At 33.5% G+C, this 27176-nt stretch overlaps 1 protein-coding gene across 1 annotated transcript; it reads right to left on the reverse strand.

The window, feature by feature from the left end:
- Nucleotides 1-1721: 1721 nt before the first annotated feature.
- Nucleotides 1722-26683, reverse strand: LOC140442013 (post-GPI attachment to proteins factor 6). The gene is made up of 5 exons (XM_072533047.1): nucleotides 26408-26683; nucleotides 25538-25761; nucleotides 17368-17610; nucleotides 14356-15630; nucleotides 1722-4975 (listed from the first exon to the last, which is right to left on the reverse strand). The coding sequence occupies exons 2-5, from the start codon at nucleotides 25749-25751 to the stop codon at nucleotides 4311-4313; spliced, it is 2397 nt and encodes a 798-aa protein (XP_072389148.1). The 5' UTR covers nucleotides 25752-25761; nucleotides 26408-26683; the 3' UTR covers nucleotides 1722-4310.
- Between the last annotated feature and the right edge of the window lie 493 nt (nucleotides 26684-27176).

Raw genomic sequence — 27176 nt, forward strand, 5'->3', positions numbered from 1 at the left:
GCAGCAGTCAACAAAGTCAGAATAGCCATGTTAGTGTCCAACATCCGTAACGGATAGGCACCATAAGAAGAAGAATCACCTACATAACTAGCACGTAGAAGAAGCATTTACATTAAAAAATAGATAGGCAAAAAATAAAGGAAGATAAGGCTCAATTTGGGTTGTAGTCCGTAGAAGAAGAAGTATCTTTTATTTGCAAACAATGTCTCGCTTGCGCATTCGTCCATTGGCACTGTGATTGAGTCACATATATGCAATTTAGTTTCCTGGTTGATTTCCTTTTTTCCCAATAGTTGCACAGTATATTCTCAGTGCTTTTTTGTCCCATTTGCAATTTCTAGGCCTAGCTTTCATAGTTTGATATAATTGTACCCAGGTTCGCGTAGTCTTGTACTATTTCTAATTCTTGTCCTTTACAGAACACTCGGGTTTCATCTTCAATATTCTTTTTCTGGTGTCCTATTTTCATAGTGTTGTATTTGTTAATGTTTCTTTCTAACTTAATTTTTTCTATTTCCTCAGTCTATCGTATATCAGTTAGTGGTTGTATCTTTCTCTGGTTGTCCGCTATGAGGACAGTAGTCTGCCTACAGTATAATTTCAAAAATCATTATTCTTTAAATTTGGTGAACTAGATCAAATAAAAATAAGTAAACCAATCTCTAATCTTCAGTCTTCAGTCAGATCCAATTTTCGCTTGTACTGCTGGTTGAAAGTGGCGATACAGAGTCAATCAGTGGTGTTGCATTTCTTCTTCTTCTTCTTAGGGCGCCTGTCCGTTCCGAACGTTGGCGATCATTCTGGCTATGATGACTTTGTTGGTTGCTATACGGAATAGCTGTGGTGAGGTTTTTCTATGCCATGCTCTCAGGTTAGCAAGCCAGGATATTCTTCTTCGTCCTGGGGCCCTTTTTCCTTCCTTTTTACCTTGCAAAATGCATTGGAGTAGTTCGTATCTGACTTGACTTCTCATTATATGTCCTTGCCGCATTTAACACTTAGATATCTATAATATTCTATGACTGATTAAAAAATGATGCAATGATTGAAAAACTCATTGATTAGGAGTAATACAAACGCAGGGGCTAAAATTAGTTACTTGAATACCAACCATTCTCCAGTTTAATTGTGTGTCACTAGCATTATCTAAGCAAATATCTATTTTAACATAATATATAAATAAATAAAGTAGATACGTTTATTATATCCCTGAGACTACAATATGTTACCGGTAATTGGTGTTTACAAGAAAAATATTCCTATAGATAAAACTAAATTTCCGCTGGTAAAACTAGATAGAGTTGCCAAATAGAAATTTACATTAAAGGCATAGACTAAAAGACAAAATAGTTAAAAGGCACTTCTTAAGGAGAAATACGCCAGTAATTAATTTTTATAGGAGCTCATGTTAATGATTTTAAGATTTGTTGAATTTATAAAAAATTGGCTTTCTCCTTCCAATACGCAAGTATAAATAAATGCCCTCTTCTTTTTTGGAACATTCGGACGGTTCCGCCTTTATACGAGGATTGCTGCTCTAATTTAGCAACACGCAGTGATCAGATTTTAGAAATATATATAGTGGAACTTGTATAATACAGGCTCGGTAGCTTTTGGTTATTGGGAAAAGTTTACATCCTAGATGTTTCAAAAACATAAAAACACTGCCTGTAAACTACACAGCCAACAAAAAAGCGTGGATAACTTCTGCTATTTTTGAAGAAGAATTGAGAAAGTGGGACAAGGAACTCTCTTCAAAAAAAAGAAAAATTCTTCTGTTAGTTGACAACTGTGCAGCCCATGGACAATTTGACCAATCAACCTAGTTTTCTTACCAGCCAACTGCACGAGTGTCTTGCAGCCAAAGGACCAAAGTGCCTTTATCGGAATCAGCTTTTGAAAAGGATGATTTTTGGTATGGGCAATGAGGAACCCGTGAACATTACCATCCTCGATCCAGTTCAGTTCAATAATAAACCCAATAGTATCAAGACTACGTATACAACTTTTCCATATATATAAAAGGTTTATCCAAACAACTAACAAATCTTTTAGCCAAACATAACTTAACAGTGGCTCATAAAGGCAACAATCTTTTAAATAAATATTTCACTAAATTAAAAACACAAATCGGTAAGATAGTTTCGAACCAAATTCAGATTTCTGCTTTAATCTGAACATTCTATAAATGCAAGGTATAACAGACGTTGATAAAGATGTTAATAGAGACATGGGGAATCTAAAATTTGCATTCCACGACATGTCTATCAACTAAGCAGAAATCCATAACGAATTTGTTTCTTGTACTCATACAGAGTAGATCCGAATAAAATGAAAAAGACAGCAAAGATTTGATTTCACGTTCAAAGCGTCTATGTATCTGTTGATACGTATTTCGACTTAATAAGTCTCATCAGAACAGTTATTCATAGCCGTTCTTAACGTGAAAAATAATCTTCTCTGTCTTTTAGGAAGAAACAATAAAATGGCTTCGTTATGGACCCAATAGAGACATCTGATAGAAAAATCGGTAAGATAGTTTCGAAACAAATTCAGATTTCTGCTTTAATCTGAACCTTCTATAAATGCAAGGTATAACAGACGTTGATAAAGATGTTAATAGAGACATGGGGAATATAAAATTATCTAAAAGAACGGCTATGAATAACTGTTCTGATGAGACTTATTAAGTCGAAATACGTATCAACAGATACATAGACGCTTTGAACGTGAAATCAAATCTTTGCTGTCTTTTTCATTTTATTCGGATCTACTCTGTATGAGTACAAGAAACAAATTCGTTATGGATTTCTGCTTAGTTGATAGACATGTCGTGGAATGCAAATTTTAGATTCCCCATGTCTCTATTAACATCTTTATCAACGTCTGTTATACCTTGCATTTATAGAAGGTTCAGATTAAAGCAGAAATCTGAAGTTGTTTTCGAAACTATCTTACGGATTTTTCTATCAGATGTCGCTATTACGTCCATAACGAAGCCATTTTATTGTTGCTTCCTAAAAGACAGAGAAGATTATTTTTCACGTTAAGAACGGCTATGAATAACTGTTCTGATGAGACTTATTAAGTCTAAATACGTATCAACAGATACATAGACGCTTTGAACGTGAAATCAAATCTTTGCTGTCTTTTTCATTTTATTCGGATCTACTCTGTATGAGTACAAGAAACAAATTCGTTATGGATTTCTGCTTAGTTGATAGACATGTCGTGGAATGCAAATTTTAGATTCCCCATGTCTCTATTAACATCTTTATCAACGTCTGTTATACCTTGCATTTATAGAAGGTTCAGATTAAAGCAGAAATCTGAATTTGTTTTCGAAACTATCTTACGGATTTTTCTATCAGATGTCGCTATTACGTCCATAACGAAGCCATTTTATTGTTGCTTCCTAAAAGACAGAGAAGATTATTTTTCACGTTAAGAACGGCTATGAATAACTGTTCTGATGGGACTTATTAAGTCGAAATACGTATCAACAGATACATAGACGCTTTGAACGTGAAATCAAATGTTTGCTATCTTTTTCATTAAAAACAGAAAATCCAAAACTCAAAAAATCACATGTTGTTTAGGAGATACCATGTATTAACTGTGAACGTGTCTATATCGGGCAAACCAGTCAACTGCTTCAACCCAGAATTCGTTCTCACAAATATGACAAGAAGAACATCACTGCGCTCACAAAACATGAAAATGAGAAGAAGCATAAATTTGACTTCGAAAAGATCAAAATTTTAAAATCCGAACAAAACAAAAAGAAGAGGGAGATATACGAATCAATAGAAATAAAAAGAAATACCAACGCAATCAATGACAAAAAAGATACACAGAACCTAAATAAAATATATTTCAATCTGATTTAAATAATAATAAATATAACACCATAAAAAGCTCTTAAAGTCATAACATATCTCCACTTTACCTTTTTCGAAAACATCATACGCTCATATAAAAATAATTATATACTAATGACAGTAAACCATGAGATATCAGATAACAATTTTTACTTCTGTCAATTAAGAATGTAAGATAAGAATGATAAGAAATAATATTAGGAATGAACTTCATTAAAAGCATAAGTTACACTTCATATAAAATTAAGGCTAAACAGAAAATGCAAAGTATATATAAATAAAAAATGATACTATACAAAAATATTATCCAGTATGTTAGATTATAGCTGTAGGTAGGTATTTGGGTAACTCCGTTTCCCGTTACGTCTTTTTTATTTTAAATTACATAAATTCTTAAATAAATCAGTGCTAGTTTTAGAAAAAAAGTTTTTAAAGAATCACTTCAGGCAGGAATGTATTCGGTTTGGGTAATATTATTATTAAAGCCACAGCCATCAAGACGTGCCACAAACTATGCAGATACTTGTAGTTATCCTCCGTCTGTAAAAAAGCGTAACAAACTAAGCCTACCGTGACAACTGTTACACCGATCGGTATCTTATAATACAAGTAATTTCTATTGGCAAATCTCTGTTTTACTTTGCGGTACTTCAAGATCCAACTGACAGCTACTATCAACAAACCTGTAATAACCGGTAAACCAAAAACCCATAAAGAAGTCTTGTTGATGGTAGTACAAAACGCTAGTACTATAGCTCCCACCATGTGGCACATAGAGGTTAGTAACTGCGGTAGGTCTGCTATAGCGATGAGTGTTACCCATATGGCTAAGATGGCGCAGAAGAAATCTCCGAACTGTAGAGCTGAAAGACGAACGAGGCAGAAGTTGATCAAATTCTCTCCCGCATCACAGGCATGGTAGAACGTAGAAAAGAAACAGATAAAGAAATAGGTGACTGCTTCGATGTAGTATTTCCTTCTATAGGCTATATAGACTGCTGGTAGAAAGATTAAATTGCTCAATACTAATAGTAAAAGTTCAATTACTACCATATAATAGGGAGTCGCTTGAGAATTGTCTGAACAATCCCAACCTAAAAAAGAAAAAGTTTATATTTACTAAATTATTTATGCTTTAATATAACTTTTAAAAGTTAATGAAACATTGGAATCTACTCGTTTTTGTATTATCAAAAAGCCACACTTTTCGCAAATGAATTATTTAGTAATAAAAAAATCATACTAATCTGTTTGTAGAGTAACATATTTATGCCGCAATTTTTTATGGAAAAGAAGGTATATTTTTAAGTAATCTCGCTTTTTAAGTATGCTGCTTATGATGTATGCTGCTTTGATGGAGTAGATCGACAAAAGATGTTAAAGCAACTATCTATGTTAGGGATACCCAATAAGTTGGTTAAACTTATACGACTGACTCTTGAGGGTTCCAAAGCTATGGTGAGAATAGATGGAGATATGACGCAGGCCTTTGATATTGAAAATGGAGTTAGACAAGGTGATGCCTTATCAACAACACTTTTTAATCTAACTTTAGAAGCTGTTGTTAGAAAACTTGATGTAAACGGCTGTATTAATACAAGATCTATGCAAATATGCGCATATGCGGATGATGTTGCCATAATAAGCCGCAACAAAAGGGTATTGAGCGAAAAAGTCATAGAACTGAAACGAGAAGCTGCTACGTTTGGTCTATATATAAATGAAAGCAAAACAAAATATATGGAGTGCACAAAATCGAATGAACATGAGAATCTGAAGGTAGACAACCATACCTACAAATATGCCTCCACTTTTCCCTACCTAGGCTCAATAATAAATGACAGCAACAACATCAGTCAAGAAATACAAGCACGGATTCTTAGCGGTAAAAAGTGTTTTTATGCATACAAAGACTTAATGAAAAGTAAGTTACTGAATCGTGAGTCTAAGCTGAGAATCTACAAAACAGTAATTAGACCAGTGGCCACATATGGATGTGAAACGTGGACCCTCTCAACCACTGATGAAAATCAACTGAGAATATTTGAGCGCAAAATACTAAGGAAGATATTTGGACCAACCCAATGCAGCGATAGTTCGTGGAGAATTAAAATGAACCACGAGCTGGATGAAGGAATGCAGAGCGCAGATATTGTCAGATTTGTAAAATCACAAAGACTAAACTGTCTTGGTCACCTAGAAAGAATGCCAGATAATCGAGCTGTAAAAGTAGTCCAGAGATGGAAGCCCCAAGGAAACAGAACAAGAGGAAGGCCCCGTAAAAGATGGATAGACGACGTAGAGAGGGATCTTAAAACCATGAACATCAGGCAGTGGCGAAGGAAAGTATCCGACAGGGCAGAATGGAAGAACATTGTTAAGCAGGCCAAGACTCACAAAGGGTTGTAGCGCCATTAGAAGAAGAAGAAGAAGCTTATGATGTATAGAAATTAACTGATAATTCTAGTTTTAACTTATTCTATATAAGGTAATTTTAAGTCACACTCTAAAAAGATACTATGAAAGATATTAAATCTCCCTTTATACCGTTAATGCGGCTTCTTGATTATAGCAGATAAATCTGCTATCTCATATTATTCAGGCTGAGTCGGGGCCTGTAGATATTTAAAAATATCCAGATATTTTCACCGGTGGGGATCGATCCCCGGTCTTTGTAACAAAAATTATGGGTTGGCTGATATAGTATCTATATGTTGTCCTAACCTTCTGGGGCCTAGTGTCATGTATATACAACATAAAAATCAAACATTTCTAGTGACGCCATCTTACGTAATTTATTCTTTGGAGACTTGCATAAGTAACTGAATTATTTTAGGTCAAAACAGTGTATAACAAATGAAGCATGAAAGATGGCCCACCGTCCTCGTTTACGACGTAAGTATTCATAAAATATTAATGTCATCATATACTTTTGATACATATTTTTATATGTATTGTCTATCTAGATGATCAGTTTTTACTACCCAATCTTTATTTTGTAAATTCATGAAGACATATTACGTGGGGCCTCAACCTTTATTGTTAATTTTATGTCATATAGGTATTACGTAGAGTCTTAATGTATACTAACAATTTTGTACGATTTTCAACAACGTAACAAATATTTCACTAACTCAACAAGAACTTGAAGAGCTTCTTTATGAATCGGATCTAAACCTTTCCGATGAAGGAGACCCCTTATTTGTACCTCCAAAATCAAATAACCACAATTATGACTACATAAATTCTTCAGATAACGCGGATACGTCAGAAGAAACCTCAGAGATTCTCTCGGAGTCAGTATTATCACTCTTATTGTCACTAATACAAGAAACATGTACGTCTCGTAGATCTATCAGAGTAAGAGTAAGACGTAGTGGAGGTCGCCGTAATGGTACTCCAGTAACAATACCAGTTTTAACTGATGCATGGACCGGTAATTTCTCTTCCATACAAAAAACCTTTTACCAGCCAAGGTATAAAGATGTGGATTGTCAGTTATGGACTCCTCAAAATTTTTTTAAGCAATATATTGATGACCGCATATTGGAAACCATGACTGTAGAAAAAAAAAGGAACAGAGCTTAAATTGACAAGTAAAGAGTTAAAAACATTTATTTGTGTCCTATTCGTTATGAGTGCTATAGAGCTCCCGAAAATTAGAATGTATTGTTCGAGAAAGTATGGCGTCTCTATCGTCAAAAATGCTATGACGCGAACCCGATTTTTTATAATCGGAACATCTCTAAAGGTTGTTTTTGATCATGAAATCGATGATCAACAAAGAGTAAACAAAATTTGGAAAGTCTTACCTCTGTTCCAACAGTATATTAAATGGTTGTCATGCTCAAATAAGATCTGATGATATAAGCATAGATGAAATGATAATACCCTTCACCGGTCATTGCGGAATTCGTCAATACTGCCCAGGAAAATCAAATCCTGTTGGTATTAAGATTTTTGTACTTGCCAATCCTAATATGCGATATGATAGTATATCAGGGTGATTCAACATTATCAGAGTTTACAGCACAGAAATATGGCTTGGGTGAATCAGCAATTCTTAGTTTGTGTGAAAGTCTTGTTCCTGGTCATCACATTTACTTCGATCGCTATTTTACGACAATAAAACTTGCTGATGTATTACTAGAAAGAGGTTCTCAGCAACAGGCACGATTGTAAACAAGAGAGTCCCTCGGAATTGTATTTTTTCTCCAGAAAAATAGTTCATGAAAAATACAAGAGGTACATCTGACACGAAGGTTCGAGGTGATGGAAGCATTGTCATAACTCGCTGGTTAGACAACAAACCTGTTACGATTCTGTCAACATACCATGCTGCTAACAACCCACATCAATGCAGAAGATGGTCAAAACGTAAAAAGGAATACGAAATAGTTAATAGACCTGAGGTGATCAAGAACTACAATCAGTTCATGGGTGGAGTTGACAGAATGTTGGCAGTCTATCCGGCACGAGCAAGTACAAAAAAGTGGACAATAATTAGTGGATCAAAATAATTTGAAAATATTTTAAAAAATACTCTGGGTCTCAGGAGGCTAAGTATAACTTATTACCAATAATATTGAAACTACTAAAAAATGATTTACGTAATTTATCTTTTAATTGTGTATTTTTTGTTTGTGGGTATTTATTTTTATTTCCGGTACGCTATTCTACAGTGGTTGATTCAGTAATTCATAGTGAATATTTATTTACCTTTGAACTGAGATTCATCACTTATTTTACACAGAAATTTTTGAAAACTATGGATCTTAATAAAAACATAGTCTACGTTTGTGTTTAAATCACCAAGAAAGAAAATTGTCTTTCCCATTAACATTTTTATGTTTTCAGCACCCACAGACTACTATTAAAATCACTACTATAAAAATAACATTTTTAGTAGTCAAAACTTAATCTATTCAAATAGGACAATGACCATTAAGCAAATTGATTACAATTATGGAAAGTTTACCTACTATACTTAATGGGATAAAATAGATGTATAGTTTAAGTAATTAGAAATAAGTTATATTTCTTTCTCAAGTGAGAAAGGCACTTTGAAACGGCTGTAGTGATAATTTATAATCAATTTTGTGTAAGTGTCAAAAATTAAAATTTTCAGTATTTTATTGTTAGATAAAATGAATTTCCATCAAGTAATGGTCGAATCCACCACTTATTATTATGTAATAATATGTATATTACTGTCGGTGTATGTCCCACCGCTAATAACCCTTAGTGATTAGTGGTTAATACGGGTATATTTGTGTAAATAAAAAAAAGCAAGTTAGAAAATATAGAATATATTTTTATAAAATCTAGAGACCGCTTTATACATAATTTTCCTTTATCGTATCATACAGAGTGCTAGTCAAAAGTCCGTTCCTCCCCTCGTATCTTTTGAACGGTTATTGTTGAAATAGTAAAATTTGGAGGGAAGTAATAAACAGACGTAGGCTTCTCAACTAGTCATAACAGGTGACGTAATAGTGACAGATGACGTTACAGCGCCCCTGTGACAGATAATTTTAAATGGGACCTTATGGCAAGTGATACCTCGTTTGGGTATTGAAAATACCTACAGTCATACTAATTTTTTTCTTTACTTTACAGTAATACTAAAATTGTAGCTTCTCATTTAATTAATAAATATTTAACAACCAGTTCTTATAGTAAGTATTCAAAATGTGATCCATCTACTTCCTGACAGTGATGCATCCTATTTCTAAACTCTTGCCGTACTCGTTCAAATGTGTCGGGGGAAATTGCCCTACATTCTTCAACAATTCGTTGTTTCAAAATGTCAATACTCTCGGGTGCTGTAGCGTAAACTTTAGATTTCAAGTATCCCACAGAAAAAAATCTAATGGTATGAGGTCCGCTGACCGAGCTGGCCATTTTATCGTACCTCGTTGTCCAATCCATCTACCACGATATTACTCATCTAGGTAACGCCATAATGGTGTGCAGGAGCACCATCTTGTTTAAACGTTATTTCCAAGTTGCTGAATTCATCTGGATTATGCTCCAGAATTTCATGTATTAACATCTCATTAACATCATTTTTGTAACATCTCCAGATACACTTCTCCGATTAAGTTAGTATTGAGAAAAACAGGCCCAAATAGGTGGTTTCCAAAAATACCTGTCCAAACATTTTTTTTTTTTGGAAATTGAGTATGTGTTTCACGAAAGACAGATTTGTGTCACTCCAATACCTCACACTGTGTGTGTTAACATTTCCATTGAGAGAAAAAGTACTCTCGTCACTAAAACAAATTGTTTTTATTTAATCGGACTGTTGGTTAATTATATTGGACATATTTTCACAGAATTCTAGTCTTCAGTCAGAGTCATCATCTGAAATTTGATGCACAATTTTTAATTTGTATGGATGAAATTTGTTTTCAGCCAACACTCGGTGTACTGTCTTTTGACTGATTCCATAGATAGATGCAACTTAGGCTGTAGAAGAAGTAGGGTTCACTACCATTTCTGAAATTATGTCAATGTTTTTGTCATCACTAATTGTTGGTCAACCAGATCGTTTGACTTCTTGAACATTACCTGTTTGTTTAAACTTCCGAAAAAGCTTCCTAAAGTAAGCTCTCGATGTAGGGCGATCGGGGTAAATTTCATTAAAAAGACGTTCCGCTGCATGGAAATTATTTCCACATTCACCAATTATTAACACAGCTGCTACTTTGTCGGCTACAGTACGTACCATTCCGCCTTTGTAAAAATTTAAACGTCTCGTTAAACAATAATTAAACTAAATATTAACTAAGAACAACTTGAATAAACTTGAATTGACTAAACCAAGCAGAAACAAAAACTAAATACGTATTCAGGTATAAACGCGTTTGCAAACTAAAAACTCTTAAAATACCACAATTCCCGCCTTGATTTTAAAAGTGACATATGTCATATCAGATTAAAACTATAGAATAAGTCAGTAGAGTTCACTTGTTTTTGTTTTATTATTATGGTATTGTAATCATTGTAATGGCCGTTGGCTACATTCATTCATTCATTTTGGCTTTACAACCCTGTGTGGGTCCTAGCCTCCCCAAGAATTTTTCTCCAGTCGTCCCTATCCATCGCCTTCCTCCGCCAAGCACGTATTTCCATATTTCTCATGTCTTCATCGATGTTATCTAGGAATCTTGTTCTGGGTCTTCCTCTTCTTCTTTGACCAATAGGTCTATCAAGGCTACATTATTATTATTAAAAGTATTCAATAAATAGTGAAATATTGTTTGATTGAATGCTTCGAATCCAGTAATCACTTCAAAAACAAATAGAGAATTGACAAACGTCAACTTTTTTAATAACCAAAGGCGGACGTTAGAATTATTATTAATTAAATATCAAACTAGAATTTTAGTAGTTATTTAATTTATTCGTCAAAATCATCTTAAATCCAAACAAAATTTGTATGATTGAATAGGTATATTAAAATAATTGTAGTTTCGTATGTAATTAATAAATATTTTAACGTTCGCCTCTGGTTGTTTGTCAAAAAAAAAGAGAATTGAAAACGTCAACTTTTTGACAAGTAACCAGAGGCGGAGGTTTTAATATTTATTAATTAAATGCGAAACTACAATTTTAGTATTTATTTAATTTATTCATCAAAATGAACTTAACCTTAACCTCACTTGTTATGACTAGTTAAGAAGCCTACGTCTGTTTATTACCTCCCTCCAAATTTCACTATTATAAGTATAACCGTTCAAAAGATACGAGGGGGGGAACGGACTTTTGACTAACACTGTATAATATCAGATATACTTGAATTTGTACTCCAATTCAAATAGAGCAAAATATGCATCACATGTCAACGCGATATACCATTTTTCGAACTTGTATGTAATTACTTTTTAATATTTTTAAATGACAGTTTATTTTAGTTCATTTTAACTATTATACATGGATTTAATATATTTTTAACATTAAACTTACATTCTTTTTTAAATGGTGGCTTATATATTCGATGGTGTATGATTTTAGCGGTGTGCGTGAGTTTTGCCATGTTGGCAGGATATAAATAAAATTATCTCATGAAAAATTCTGACGCCGTTATTCTCCCGTCGGAGAGTAAACTAGAGAACAAATAGATCGATAATTATGTATAACGTTTATTTTCCGCGATACGGCAGGCGTTTTATTAAAAACCAATTAAGATATGCACGAAAAGGTTTAATAAATATCACATGATATCGATTCTAAAACTATTGATAAAGGAGTGCAGTTTGAATGTATACACTAATGTTTGTATTTTGAGAACGATTTCCGAAGTGGAAATTGAAACTTCAATAAACGTACTTTAACCTTTAATTGTGGCTTATTCCCATTTAAATGGCAATTACTCATTCAGAGTTTCGACCAACACTGTATATCAAAATTAAATATTTCGCGGTGTTAATAATTTTAGACAATAGTAGACTATATTAAAAATCTTTTGAATATAAATATATTTTTGCTATGAAATTATTAAAAAAACGTAATTATCTTTTAAATTATCTCCTGTAACACTGCCCAACCTTAGATTGAACAACGAGAACGAGAACATCGAGGAGAGTCCAAAAATGTAAAAATATACAGGGTGTTCTATTAAAAAAAAGACAAATTTGTTCCACCCCGTCAATATTGGTGGCCCTATATATTTGAAAATATTTTTAGAGTATGGTATTTTTATCCAGAGCTTTGGTGGCAAGTTGGACCTGCCGCAAGACGTTTGGAAAAACTTGGGGCCTACAACCGAAAATGACTCTCTGGTCATATAAAACAATAATTAGGCCCATGGTCACATACGCATCATTCGTATGGTGGCCAAAAACACAACAAACAACAGTTAACGCCAAGCTTCAAAAAGTGCAGCGGCTAGCTTGTCTGGGAATCACAGGGGCAATGTCAACATGTCCCACTGCAGCTCTAGAGGCGATGCTGAACCTTCCTCCCTTGCAGTTCTGCATAAGGAGGGAGGCAGTAACTACCGCCTTAAAACTGCGACAGACACAAATAATGAAACTTGGAGATCTAGTTGGCCACCTGAAAATCTTAGAAGAAATTCCATTGGATTCTAAGGACATACCGACAGATGCTATGCCAGTCAAATTCGACTTTGAAACACCCTTTGAAGTGGTCATAAAAAACCACCAAATGGGTGAAGAAATTGAACCAAAAGTGGAAGAAGGTTCACTCGTATGGTATACGGATGAATCTAAGATAGATGAAAAGGCAGGAGTGGGAGTTACTGGGCCCAATTTCAGGCTATCTAAATCTCTTGGAAACGCCCCAACTATCTTCCAGGCAGAAATACATGCTATAGACATAAGTGCCCAAGAATGTCTCAACCGAGACACCCGTAGGGCAAAAGTCCTTATTTTATCAGACAGCCAAGCCGCCTTAAATGCTCTAAAGTCATTTACATGTGAGTCGAAGTTGGTTTGGGACTGTAAACAATCTCTCAAGAAGCTGGCGGAACGCAACAATGTAACTGTGATGTGGGTGCCAGGTCACAAGGGAATTGCAGGAAATGAGGAAGCTGACAGCCTCGCAAAAGAAGGAGCTAATACCCCATTCCAGGGTCCGGAATCCTTCTGTGGACTATCGAAAAGCCACATCAGAGAGGAACTCCGTAACTGGGAACTCAATCAACTAAGATCATATTGGTCTAACACACCAGGACAAAGGCAAGCAAAAAGGCTCATAAAAGTGTCGCCTACTGCAACAAACCGCCTTCTCGAAATGAGTAAAAAGGATATCAAAATGGTCACTGGCCTTCTCACTGGTCACTGCCCTCTGAGATATCATCACAAGAAGATGGGCAAATCAGATAGTGAGAACTGTCGTTTCTGTCACAATGAAAAAGAAACGGCAGAACATATACTATGCAACTGCGTAGCACTGTTCTGCAAAAGACTAAAAAAGAGGAGAGGTCAGTCTGGCGTCCTCTGACATAGGAAACAAGTCACCTAGGAAGCTAATCAACTTCATCAGAAGTATTGGCATTCTATAGTTTAACTAGATTAAGGTATTTTTAATATTGTTGTGAAGCTATTTTCTTGTGGCATTTTAAATTAATTACTATTTAAATGGGAATAAGCCACAATTAAAGGTTAAAATACGTTTATTGACGTTTCAATTTCCACTTCGTATTTTAACCTCTAATTGTGGCTTATTCCCATTTAAATAGTAATTAGATTAAGGTATGCACAAAAGATCTCTATAGGTCGAAGTGCGGTGAGGCCGCATGGCCTTAACGACCTCACATAATCTAATCTAATCTAATCTAGAGTATGGCCCTATCTGTATTTGTCTTACGACAAATAATGCCCTGTCTCTCTTCGCACTAATGCCGCACCCTGTATGTACATTTTACAATATGGCTTGATGAAACTGTATAATAAAACGAATGTAAAATAATTATGAATCTGTATGAAGACATCAGATATTGACTTACCTCTATACTTATTCATACAGGCACAAGTAGAAAATACCACTCCATCAGAAACTACAAACATACATCTTCCGTTTCTAGAGCACTGGCCAAAAATGCAAGGATGAGACCCAATGTCGAATATAAGGCTAGTATTACAAGTTACGTTGCTCTTTAAACATGGTCCATCACAATCGCAACCAGCACATTCTGTTTCCTGTATGATATTTTCACTGCAATTTGTAGTACACTGCTGGCATTCTCCGGATCCATCGCAAGAAAGCTCACAATCTATGACACATTGTTCATACCGCTCTTGACACGGTGCTGGACAATGACAAGGTACACACTCGCCGCAAAATAGTTTGAATGTTGCGTACCAAACTCCACTTTCAGGGTATGGTACCAAAATAGTGGAATTCTCCGTTGTCTTATTCAAAATTAATTGGGACTGATTTTCTATACCGTTATAACTACATTTATTTGGCCAAGTAGGAACTTCGATGGCTCCTCTTCGTATACAAGCTACTATCACATGATTTTCTGGTTCGCTTGTAAACGCTAGGTATTGTTTTTTTAAAACTCTAGGCTTAAAAGCTAAAATAAACTGTAAAGTTCCTCCCACGTCGGTACCTTCTCGAATTCTAAATTTCATAAGTGAAAAATGAGAGCTAGTCATATTGATCGGGACTGCTAGCTTTGACTCTAACTCTTGTTCCAACTCAAAAGAAAATAGGAATGTTTCAGATGTAGCTTCTCTGATCAATTCATAATGTTTATAAGGAACCAAATCTGTTATCTTATAGTTGTGAAAAGTTTTTGAAAATGAATTATTGAAGTATGTTTCGTTTTGTAACACATCAAAGTATGTGGAATCTTCTGGTAATTCATTAGAGATATATTTAAGTTGAAAAGTAAAATTTCCCATAGAAATATCTTCATTCTCTCCTTCAAATTTGTATTCGATATAGTGCCATGAATCAGGACTGGTAGAAAAGAATATTGTTCCGGAATTGTTCGTACAATATACAAACTCTTGTTTATGATGAACCTCTGCAGAAGGAGGTTTATTTGCCTCTATTCTTACCAACAATCTGTCAGCAGTGTCAGGGAATATTATATTGTTGATCCGTAATACAGCCTGATCGTTCAAGTTTGTAACGAAAAATTTGAAATATCTGCTTTCGTTTGGATGGCCGATTAACTGGTACAAATTATCGTCTACAATGATCAAAGGGTTGTCAACCTTGCTGACGAAAAGAGAGGCTTCGACATTTGAGTAACAATCAGCGCGTAAACCTATAAAAATTTATTTGTTATTAATTGATGAATTCTTTTCGCAAAATTTATTTTTATTTATTTATTTATTTATTTATTTAATACACGGGATAATCCCATTAACAGTTTAAATTACAATATACAATATCACAGTTAGGATTCAAAACTTGAAATTACTTATAATATAAAATCAATATTAAAAAGTTTAAAAAAATGCAAGAGATCTTTTTAACTTTGTTAAAGTTATATTGAAAATATTAAAATCGCTAACATTTAATAGCCCCATGTATCTATCCAATGGGTTGTGAATACCATAGGTTGTTCTGTGGAAAGGAATATTGAAAATATTGTGGTAACGTAAAGCTTGGTGGGGAACAATAAAGTTGTGAACAAACTGGATAGTTACCAACCTTGTGAACAGGCTGGGTTCCGCTTCAGATACGGAACAAATCATCATCTACAAGTTATAAAAACGCTAATAGAAAAGTGTACAGAGTATAACAAGCCTATCTTTCTTATATTCGTAGATTATGAAAAGGCGTTTGATACTATAGATCATCATAAAATGCTTCGAGCATTGGCTGACTGCCGCATTGACTACCGATATATCGCCTTGATTAAAAGTATTTACGAAACTGGTACAGCTTGTGTCCGCCTTGTGTCAAAAACAATTGGTCTTAAAATTAACACCTCAAAGACAAAATTTATGACCAACCTTGTAGTCAGCGGTAAAATTCTGATTGAGAGCCATAGCATCGACCAAGTAATAGCTTACAAATATCTAGGGCATGAGATTCGCTTAGGCCGAGATAATCAGACAACTGAAATACAAAGAAGGATAGGTCTCACAGGGGCTGCCTTTGGTAGATTGTTAATTGTTAATTGTAGATTGCGGTTAATGATTATTAACATAAATATAGTGAGCATATTTTTTCTCCAGAGTCAGTCTTCTAAAATCAGCAGAGAACCACTTGGGAAAAGTTGAAGTTCTATATTTCTTCAATGGAACAAAGTAAGCAATTCCTATAGAGAGAACTTCATAGAATAACTTTGTAGCAACTTCAACATCATTAACCATACATACCTGCCAGTCTATGGAAGAAAGGAAGTTGTTAAGCGCAATGTAATCGCCATTCCGAAAATCATAAAACAACTCATCATAAACCAACTTATTTCTATTTGTTTCTTTCACATCGAGGTTTAAGCAACATTTATAACCCACATGATGGATGCTAGGCTCTACAAGGGATCACTTGCTTTTAAGATATTAAGCTCCCTAACATTAGAAAAACTAAATCCAAAAATACATTACGATTATTGGGAATATTAATATGTTGATACACTTTTAAAAAACCAGAGGCTTGAGCAATATTCACAACTATTTAATACTTTTATCTCTTCTTTCTGATGACTGCGGGAACTACATTTCTGTGATAAATTAGCTGTATTTAAACATGTCAGTATGACTTATATTCGTGTCCAACTAATTTTATTATAAAAACGTTTACAACAGTGTCGGGCCCGATCTTTTTTGCCTTCAACCTACATCCCATTGCGGTACGCTGCATTAAAACAACGATACAGCTGGGGCTATTTCAAGGTTATTTCTATACCACACATTAATGTCGTTCATTGAGAAAATGTATTTTCCTCTATTTTTTACTATTTATATGACATAGATTAACACGGTTAGTGGGAAAGTGTATTTTAAACTATATAACGGCGCCGATATTAATAACAAAGATAGTAATTACTCACCTTGTTGACTAATGGCATTATACTTAGGATCTTGGTAGGCCAAAAATGCCACCACAAAATATGAACCGGGATCTGGTGATGTCATATTTATAAATTTCTCCTTTTTATTTGTTTGTATTTCAGTGCTGTACATAGCACATCTTGTTATATTCTTGAAGGTTTTTGGGAGAGGAGAACCGTCGGGATTTATAACTGGAGGAGATCCATGTTTTAAATATAAGGAAACGTTCCTTGTCTTGCATGCTAAAATAAAATTATTGTTAAATGTGTTAATATCAATTTAAATCCGCCATTGCCAGTCCCAAACCCGGATGAGAAAGGAGGAGGGTGAATGATTAGTGATGGGTCTTGATGGCAGTAGCTATGCCAAGTGGTTGCTGTCATTAAAACCAAGCAAATCCCTAGTTGACGCACATCAATGATAATAACAAATCCTACCCGCCATGGGAGGGGTGTAGGCGAATTTTTAGCGAATTATACATGGAACCCTTTAGGTAAGGTATGGTACCTAACCCTAACAGAAGAATCCCTGACCCAACGAAGTAAGGACAATGATTTTAAATTATTTCCGCCATACAAGAAGTACAATGGACAGGCCATGGCGTAATCCAAAAAACAAATTATGATATACCTATAGGTATATTACAGTTGCCATAGAACGAAACAGGACTTTGGGACAACCTTTATAATCAATAACAAAGTCAAGCACTTGGCTATAGATTTGAAACCAATAAGTCCACGAATGAGCTGCTTAAGAATCAGGGATAAGTTACTTAATATTAGTCTTATTAACGTACACGCACCAGTAGAAGACAAGAAAGACGACGAAAAAGCATGAAAAATGGGTTTACAAGTGCAGGATAAGAGGTCTATCGGGTAATGGTGGAGAGCTTATATATAGATGGTGTCTCCCGAAGTACCAAGGACCTGCATAATAGCCAAAAGAAATATCAAAAGACTAATGTTGATGAATCAGGAAATACAGGGACTTAACGACAGTAAAGATGAAGATCATAGAGGAAAGGGGTATTAGGGAGATAGTTCTCAGATCAACATACCTCCCATATGATGATCCCGAATAACGACTACCAAGGGAGTTGGAACAGATAGTGAGACATTTCAAAAAAAATAAACTGTGATAAAAATGCGCACCATCTAACTTGGGGCAGTACAAACCCAATGCAAGAGGTGAGTCATTACAAACAAAATCTTGGGAAACAAACCGCAAAAGCCACTCACGTGGCTAGAACTGTTAAATAATGGCATGTGTCAGGTGAAGTGACATTTGTTTTAACATGACAGACAATGAGCATATCAAGGAAACTTATCGTACTCCTCGTAAAGAAAACTTAGAAGCGTATCAAGCAAACTTGGAATATTGTTTAGATATGGTTAAAGGGACGATAAGGCATATTCAGCTACCGAACAATTTCAAGAGGTTGTCATGTCAGCGTCCAAAGACAACTGTCCGGAGATAATGAGGAATTCCAACAGGAAAGTACCATGGTAAATGATAACCTTGTAAATCAAATTACAGCAGTTAGACGAAAATTTAATTTCGCCAAAAGATCAGGTGAGTGGGGCGATTATCGCAAAACTCTGACTGAATATAATAAGGAACTGAGAACGGCAAAAATCATCAGCTACAAAATACTTCGGTCCAGAGCCGGTCGTAGGAGTGCCAAAAACCATCGTCTGCGACCGGAAAAAACTTGGATCGGAAAGCCAATGCAACCGATATTGGGAAAATATAACCGGTCAAACACATATTGGACAGTTATGTGCTACAGGGCTAAAGTAATGCGGAAAACAAGCAGGAATCAGCTCAGAGTCATAACAGTCTTCCTTATTCTACATGCGCCAGTTAAGGGGCACCTGCATACTCTCCTGTTTCATAGAGACTCGAGCTGCAGACTCTGTAGCAGAGAACCTGCAGAGCACTGGATCGCAGGCGGCAAACACGTTTTGGAGACAACGAACTGGCTCCAAATATATATGGTACTTATCCACTAGACCTGTATAAGATAGTACATGGTTCCAGAATCCTGGAATGGGTATCATAAAGGAATAGAAGATGTACAATAAGCCAATTGGCTGCTGTACGACCGGTTCATAACAGACAGACGGTTTCCACAAACAAAAAGGAATGAAAAGGTTATATGAATGTTCTGTGAGAGGATAGATTCAAAATTAAAATCTTAAGTGAAATTTATTTGTCGGAATCCCACCTGTAAAAAACAGTCTGGTATTGTTTCATTCTTTTTATGAAAAGATTATTAATATGAATATAAAATTCAATAACACTGTCCATATATGTTATCACATTTTACCATTATTATAATGTTACACCTTATCTAGAGAAAGGTCATTTGATACATAAACAAAAAACGCCTAATATGTATATTGAATTTTTATTTCATCTAACAAATAAAGCAACGTTCAGTTAAAATATGTAACATACTTATGGAGTTGCTTGAATAGATAAATGCTTTGCCTAATCTTAATAATAAATTTTTAGATCTAGTTTTCTAAAAATAGGCAAGGCAGGTGGAGATGATGAAATTGAACCGGAAATGGTAAAATACATGGGAGAAGAAGGAATAAACTGGCTATGGAAAATATATAAAGAGGCGTGGGAAAAACAAACAATCCCTAAAGACTGGCAGAACAATATCATCGTGCCAATATACAAAAACGGAGAACATGTAAACTGCGACAACTATAGGGCAATATGTCTGTCATCGGTGTGCTTTAAAATATATACGAAAATAATAGAGAAGAGACTGAGACAAGAAGCAGAAATGGTATTGGGAGAAGAACAAATGGCATTTAGACCGGGAAGACAGACAAATGACAACATATATATCATTAGAAACCTAATAGAAAGAAGCATAGATACGGGGAAAAAACTAGTATTAGCATTAATAGACCTAAGAGCAGCATTTGACACGATAGAAAGACATATTATAGGAAAATGCTTGAGGAAAATTAACGTACCTAATGCATTGATAAAAATTATAGAAAGTACTTACAAAGAGGTAAAAGGAAGGGTACAAATAACAGGGGAAAGATCGGAAGCATTTAATTGGAAGAGAGGTATTAAACAAGGAGATAGTCTCAGCCCTTTGCTATTCATAATAGTAATGAACGAATTGATAAGAAACACTAGAGTCAGAACTAATCAACTACAGACAATAATAGGTTACCGCAGATTACAACCGGTAACAATTCAGTCCTTAATGTATGCAGACGACTAGTACTAATAGCAGATTCCGAGAATAAAATGCAGAAACTAATGGATATATGGTTAGAACAAATAGAAGAACTTAAAATGGAGATAAACGAGGAAAAAAGTTAAGATAATGATAATCAGCGGCAAAGGAGATAAGGAAGATAATCAAATAAAGATAAAATGTAAAAACTCAGAATTGGAAATAATAACAACTTACGAATACCTGGGAAGTATAATAACTAATGATGGAAAAATAGACTGGGAAATAACAAATAGAGCAAAGAAATCAAACAAGTTATATTATGCGTTAGCCCCAATAATGGGAAAAAGAGAACTTGCACGAGAAACAAGAATAAAAATATATAACACAATAGTGATACTGACTGTGCTCTATGCAAGTGAAAACTAGACAATTCTGGAAAAACATAAGAGCAGGATAAACGCAATGGAGATGAGACATCTAAGAAGAATAGTTGGAAAGACAAAATGGGATAGATTAAGCAACGAGACTATTAGGAGAATGGCCAACCAGGAACCGATAATGAACAAAATAGCAAAGAGACAAATGAACTGGTATGGGCATCTGATGAGGATGCAATCCAATAGAATAACAAGAAAAATTTATGAAGCAAAAAACATCGGAAAAAGAAAAAGAGGCAGACCAAGAAAAAAATGGATACAGCAAGTAGTAGAGGCGGGAAAACTTAAACAAAAATCACTGGAGGAATTGAAAATAATGGCAGGAAACAGAAAAGAATGGAAGAGGTGGGTAAATGGAAATTAAAATAGCTAGCCCAAATCCGACACCCTGTTAGGGTAAAAGGAAGGGGAGAAAGAAAGAAAGATCTAGTTTTCTGTACTCAGAGGGATGCAGTTGTGTCAATTTCAACTAATATTATATTGAATACTTCGCAACATTATTCAGCTTATACTATATTGTTACATGCAGCCAATTTAAATTTGTTTCTTAAATATGATGTCTTCTATCATGATTTTAAAAATGTAATTATCAAGTTTTAAATGAATATTTAGCCTCAATTCCTTGGAACAAGGTATTAGATGAATTAGATATTAATTGCTGCATAGAAAATTTTTACCATATTTTATATGATGCCATCAATATGTTTGTTCCTATCAAACGGTTTAAATAATTAAACTTTCCAGTTTGGTTTTCGCGGTAATTTATTTAGCTTGTCATACAGAAAAAAAATAGCTCAAAGGTAGTGAGTATAATTTATAACTTATAATCGAGGGTAAAATTGAAGGCAAGAGAGGAATGGGACGCAAGAAAATGTCCTGCCTCCGAAACATAAGGCAATGGACAGGGATTAACGACATACAATCTCTGATACATATTGCAAGAAATAGAGAATTAATGGAAAATGTGATCGCTAACATCCATTAGTGGATTTGCATCTAAAGAAGAAGAAGAAGAAGAAGAATAGTATAATTTACCTAATTTTAAATTGGACTATAGTGTGGATTTCCAGATTCTGATGTTTAGTCTGATTAAAAAACTACATATTCTTCAAGGCCTGATGGTATACCTGCAGCACTTATTAAGAATTGTATGTTTTCTCTTTGTAAACCTTTACAACAAATTTTCAATTTATCATTGTCATCATCTGTATTTCCACAATGTTGGAAAAATACTATTCAATCAGCAATCCCAAAACTTCTTGATAAATTGGTATCAATAAATCTCACCTGGCTTGCAGAAACATGATTATTGATGAACAACATGGATTTTCTAATGGGAAGTCATTAGTAACAAACCTTGTCAATTACCAACAATACTTGTTGGGTGCATTTGAGAATAAAATTCAGGTCAACAGCATTTACTACAATGATTTCTTTTGACCAGGTTAATCATATCATAATCTTTTGGTCCATAAACTTCATGCATCTGGCTTTGGTGACCCCATTGTTAATTGGATTAAAAGTTTTCTGATTTTCTAATTAAAAATTATATTTCAAAAGAATTCCATTGTTATTCTGGTGTACTACAAGAGTCTCATTGTGGTCCCTTGTTTTTTAACTTGTTCATTAACGATATTGGTAAGGCTATCAAAAACTCACACTTCCTGCTATTTGCTAATGATCTTAAGTTATTTCGTTGTATACATGATAGAGATCTCTTGCAATATGATGTAAATAATGTTTATGGTCAAAACAAAATGGTTTAAGCTTAAATCCAACTAAATGTTCTTGTATTTCATTTGGTCGTATAAATAATCTAATAGCTAATAGATATGTTCTTAATGATGTACTCTTGGATATCTTCCACAAAAAAAAATTTCAATTTTTTAAATCACAATATAACTAGTAGATGACGCCATACTAGTTAATTTAGTAAATTTATACTGTAGCCGAAAACCAGGTAATGGGTTCTACAGAACTCTAGATTGCAAATATCATGATATAGGTATAAAATGACCAATTTTTATTATGTAGAGATTATTATATATTTTAGAATTTAAGAGCAATTGTATAAGTATAAATAAAAGTTGTATATAAATAGTGTATAATTTGATTTCACAGTATTAAAGAGCAAATCTAACTTATCTGCAGACAAAAATGAAGACCATAATAAGTAGAGTGGATCTTGTTGCTCTAGAGCATACACAAATATCAATCTTATGTCGTGTTTATGGTGCAGCATCTCTACCATATAAAATATTAGCAAAAGTAAAAAGATCTCCTCTTTTAAGTCATAAAATAATTTCATTCAAACCTGATAAATAAGTAAAGTCTTAAGTGGTTTGACCCAGCACACTAAAAGCCATTTTGGCAGCACTACCAAGTGCTCAAACGATGATACAATGTATCTATTTGGACTATGCAAATGCCTTTCCCTTAAAAATCAAACTTCCCTCTTATATTTTTCTTGTCAAAATGATAAAATAAACCAAATTGTTGGGGAATTTTGAAAAACAATGAAGAAAATTTAATATGGAAGGGAAGATTCGGCATAAATGTGTCTAGGTTTTTTCCCTCCTGTATTTTGTCCTTATGTTTCATAATTCTTACAAAAGAAACTTAGGATAGAAAGTGTCCCTATCTGATCCCTTATTTGTAACTCCTTAATTGTAAGTTAAGCTGATTTGGAAGCTGAGTGAAAAGTATACCTATTGGTCAATTTCATATTTAAATAGGCACATCATAATATTAAAGATTTAGGTATAAATTTTGATTCTAAACTAACTTTTAAATATCACATTAAGGAATCTTCAGCTAAAGCTTTAAAAATGTTGGGATTTATTCTTAGAAACTGTAATCAGTTTTCAGTACAAACTTTAAAAATGTTATACTGTAGTTTAGTTCGATCAGTTTTGGAGTATGGTTCTCTCATTTGGTCTCCTTCATATAACAGTGATATCTACAGTATCGAGAGAGTTCAAAATAAATTCTTGAGGGTACGTGCTTACAAAATTGGTTTTATTAGACATCAATACACATATGACGATATACTGTCAATACTTAATATCCAATCACTACATGATAGAAGATGTCAAGCGGATTTATGTTTCCTTTTTAAAATTATAAATGGATATGTTCAAGATCCAGAGTTACTAAGTTTAATAAGTTTTAATGTTAATACTAGAAGAACTCGTAACACTGAGATTTTCAACATTCCATTCCACACTACGAATTATGGCCAAAATGAACCCATTACAAGAATTTTACGAACTGCCAATGAGCACAGCAATAGTTTAGAGTTATTTGGAATATCTACAGAAACATTTAAGAAATCATTTGACAGATTTTGAACATTGTTTAATAACTTAAGGTACTACTTTAATTGAATTTTGTTTGATTTTAATTTTGGTTTGTTTTTTATTAACGCAACCTATATATAAGCTTTGTAAAGGTTGACGTCATATTTCTGTAAAAATGGTATATCCGTTAATTAAATAAATAAAAAATAAATAAATAAATAAATCGGGCATTTCGCATTTTAAGGCACTCTAACCTAGCCAAGCTTTTATATGACAGTTAACATACTCTTAAATGGTGTCAGAGTTGCCAAGTCTCCAGTTTTTTCACACTCTCAAATAATATTAAAGAAATGCATATAAAAATTAATAGGAAATGCATTGAAATTATATAAAAATTCATAGATTTTAGTTAAATTAAAGATAATCAAATGCATATACCATAAAATTGATTACAATGATATCAAAAATTATTAGTATTAATTAAATTACCGTATATAATAGAAATGCATTGAAATTATATAAAAATTCATAGATTTTAGTTTAATTAAAGATAATCAAATGCATATACAATAAAATTGATTACAATGATATAAAAAATTAATAGTATTAATTAAATTACCGTATATACTATTTGTTTTATACTTATTTAAAACTTGTAGCTTCTCATAACACAAATTATAATTTCGTAAAAGTAACTTATATTTTAAACCTTCGTATACATTTTACAAAAAAAAATATGGCAAGTTTTATACTTATTTAAAATTTGTAGCTTCTCATAACACAAATTATTATTTCGTATAAGTAACTTTATATTTGTAACATTCATATACATATTTTACTAAAATAAATACGGCAACACTGTGACGCGGTGCCTTGAGGAAATATATTTCTTTAGGTTAGAGTGCCTTAAAATGCGAAATGTCCAATAAATCTGTAATGTGTTTTTTTTTTAATATTCCTATATTTAATATTGTGGGAAGCTGTAAAAGGTACTCATTTATCTTGGCTGAATGTATCGATAAATCCAAAGCTATTAAAAAATGATTAAATTCAACATATGCCACATAGTGGGAAAAGAGAACAAAAATAGGCCAACAGATCTCATTAGAAATAGAACTAACGGATAACACAATGTTTACATGCGTTTTATATAAAATACAGGGATGCAACATATATAATATATACACACATTATATTTTAATAGATTTAAAATACTTACGAAAAATTGACATCCTAGTTTCCTCAGCCAAAAACTTAAATGATGCAAATAAGGTATCTTGAGGAATTTTTAAATGAATCATAATTATATCTTTATATGATTTGTACTGTTCCAAATAGGATGTAACAGTTCTTGATGTAATGGTAACATTGCTACAATTTGCAGTGTTAATAATTAAAACTGCAAAAATACAGCACACAAGATATTTATCCATCTTCCTTATACTAAAAAATATTTTATATTGTTACTACATAGTGGGATATAAATTACCTACTTAATGCAAATTTTTTGATAGTGTTTCATTTATGACTTTTATCTATGGAATATAAATTTTGTAGGATTAATTTTCTATATGCCTATGGTAAAGCAGGTGAAGGTTTAGTTTATGGTCAAGTAATTATAATGACAAAAAATGTTTACTGGCATGGCAGATTGAGATTGCGACAAATAGATTAATAGTGCTGCAATTAAAATAGAAAATGAGATATTATTAATATATAATGGAAGAAAATAATATGCAAGATTATCAGATCTAAACAAACAGTTATTTAAATCTGATAATCAGTAAATAAAAGCAAAAAACTACTGTTTTTGAAATGTTTACATTATTTATGAACACATTAAGTGTTAATAAATAATATAATAAAGTATAAAGTATAGTAAAATAAGATAATAATTCTATCAACTTTCGTAATCCCTTGGAAGAAAATAAATTAAAATAATAAACATGTAGGAGGAATATGATGAATGAAATGTGGAAGGTATACAAGTAATTAGCACATCAGGCTATCAAAGCTAAATTGCTATGATTACTTAAAGCAAATTACCGACATCCTAATTTCTCAATTGAAAAATAACACAATTTCTTACCTTTATAAACATTACTTTAGAACTAAATTTTAAGAAACGTATTTAAAAATGTACAATATTTCAATCCATGTTCATCTTAATAATATTCAATACTGGGAATGCTCATTATTGAGCAAAAAACCCACTTACTAGATTTGTAGTAAGTGATCTTGGACTACCCAGTAGAAAGATTTGCCATTGGCTCTTCAGCTGTTTCAAATGTCAAATTGAAATAGGGTCATTGAAATCGAAATTCATTCGGAGGGAACGACGTTTGTATTATGTATTGTAAAGTTATACTTGTTTCTTGTTATCACAGATAAATGAAACCTAGATTGTAACAACGAAAACGCACGTTTTTATTTGTGCACCCTTCCGTTTGGTGGCACTGCTAGTCCCATTTCTGTGCCTGGAGGCATCCTGGAGGTAAGAAATCATCTTACCAGTACCTCTTTGTTCCTGCGCGTTGTTCGCTGTCAAAGGGTCAAATTTGTTTTTTCATAAATAGTGCAAAAATTGCACAATTTTCGACGATTTTTAATTCTGGAATCGAACACAATACATGGAATAGCAATGGAAACATGAAGAACTGAACAAAAAAGATGTGTTCAGGATTGTATGAATACTATCATAGATAAATAATTACAATCCTAAGTTATTTTACGTGCCTTTTTACTTTACCTTTACCGCCATGTATACTATATGGTTACCATAATACATGGATAACAAATGGGAGAAAAACAACATAAAATCATCTGCTATCTTAATTTTCCCAAACATGTCTACATAA

Source organism: Diabrotica undecimpunctata, chromosome 5 (genome assembly GCF_040954645.1).
Source record: "Diabrotica undecimpunctata isolate CICGRU chromosome 5, icDiaUnde3, whole genome shotgun sequence".
NCBI classification, from domain to species: domain Eukaryota; kingdom Metazoa; phylum Arthropoda; class Insecta; order Coleoptera; family Chrysomelidae; genus Diabrotica; species Diabrotica undecimpunctata.

Coding starts and splice junctions, on each gene's coding strand:
- LOC140442013 (XM_072533047.1), bottom strand. CDS start 25,751: ATGGATAAATATCTTGTGTGCTGTATTTTTGCAGTTTTAATTATTAAC. Junction 17,611..25,537: donor AACTAGGATGTCAATTTTTC/GTAAGTATTTTA, acceptor ATTTTATTTTAG/CATGCAAGACAAGGAACGTT. Junction 15,631..17,367: donor TAATGCCATTAGTCAACAAG/GTGAGTAATTAC, acceptor AAATTTTTATAG/GTTTACGCGCTGATTGTTAC.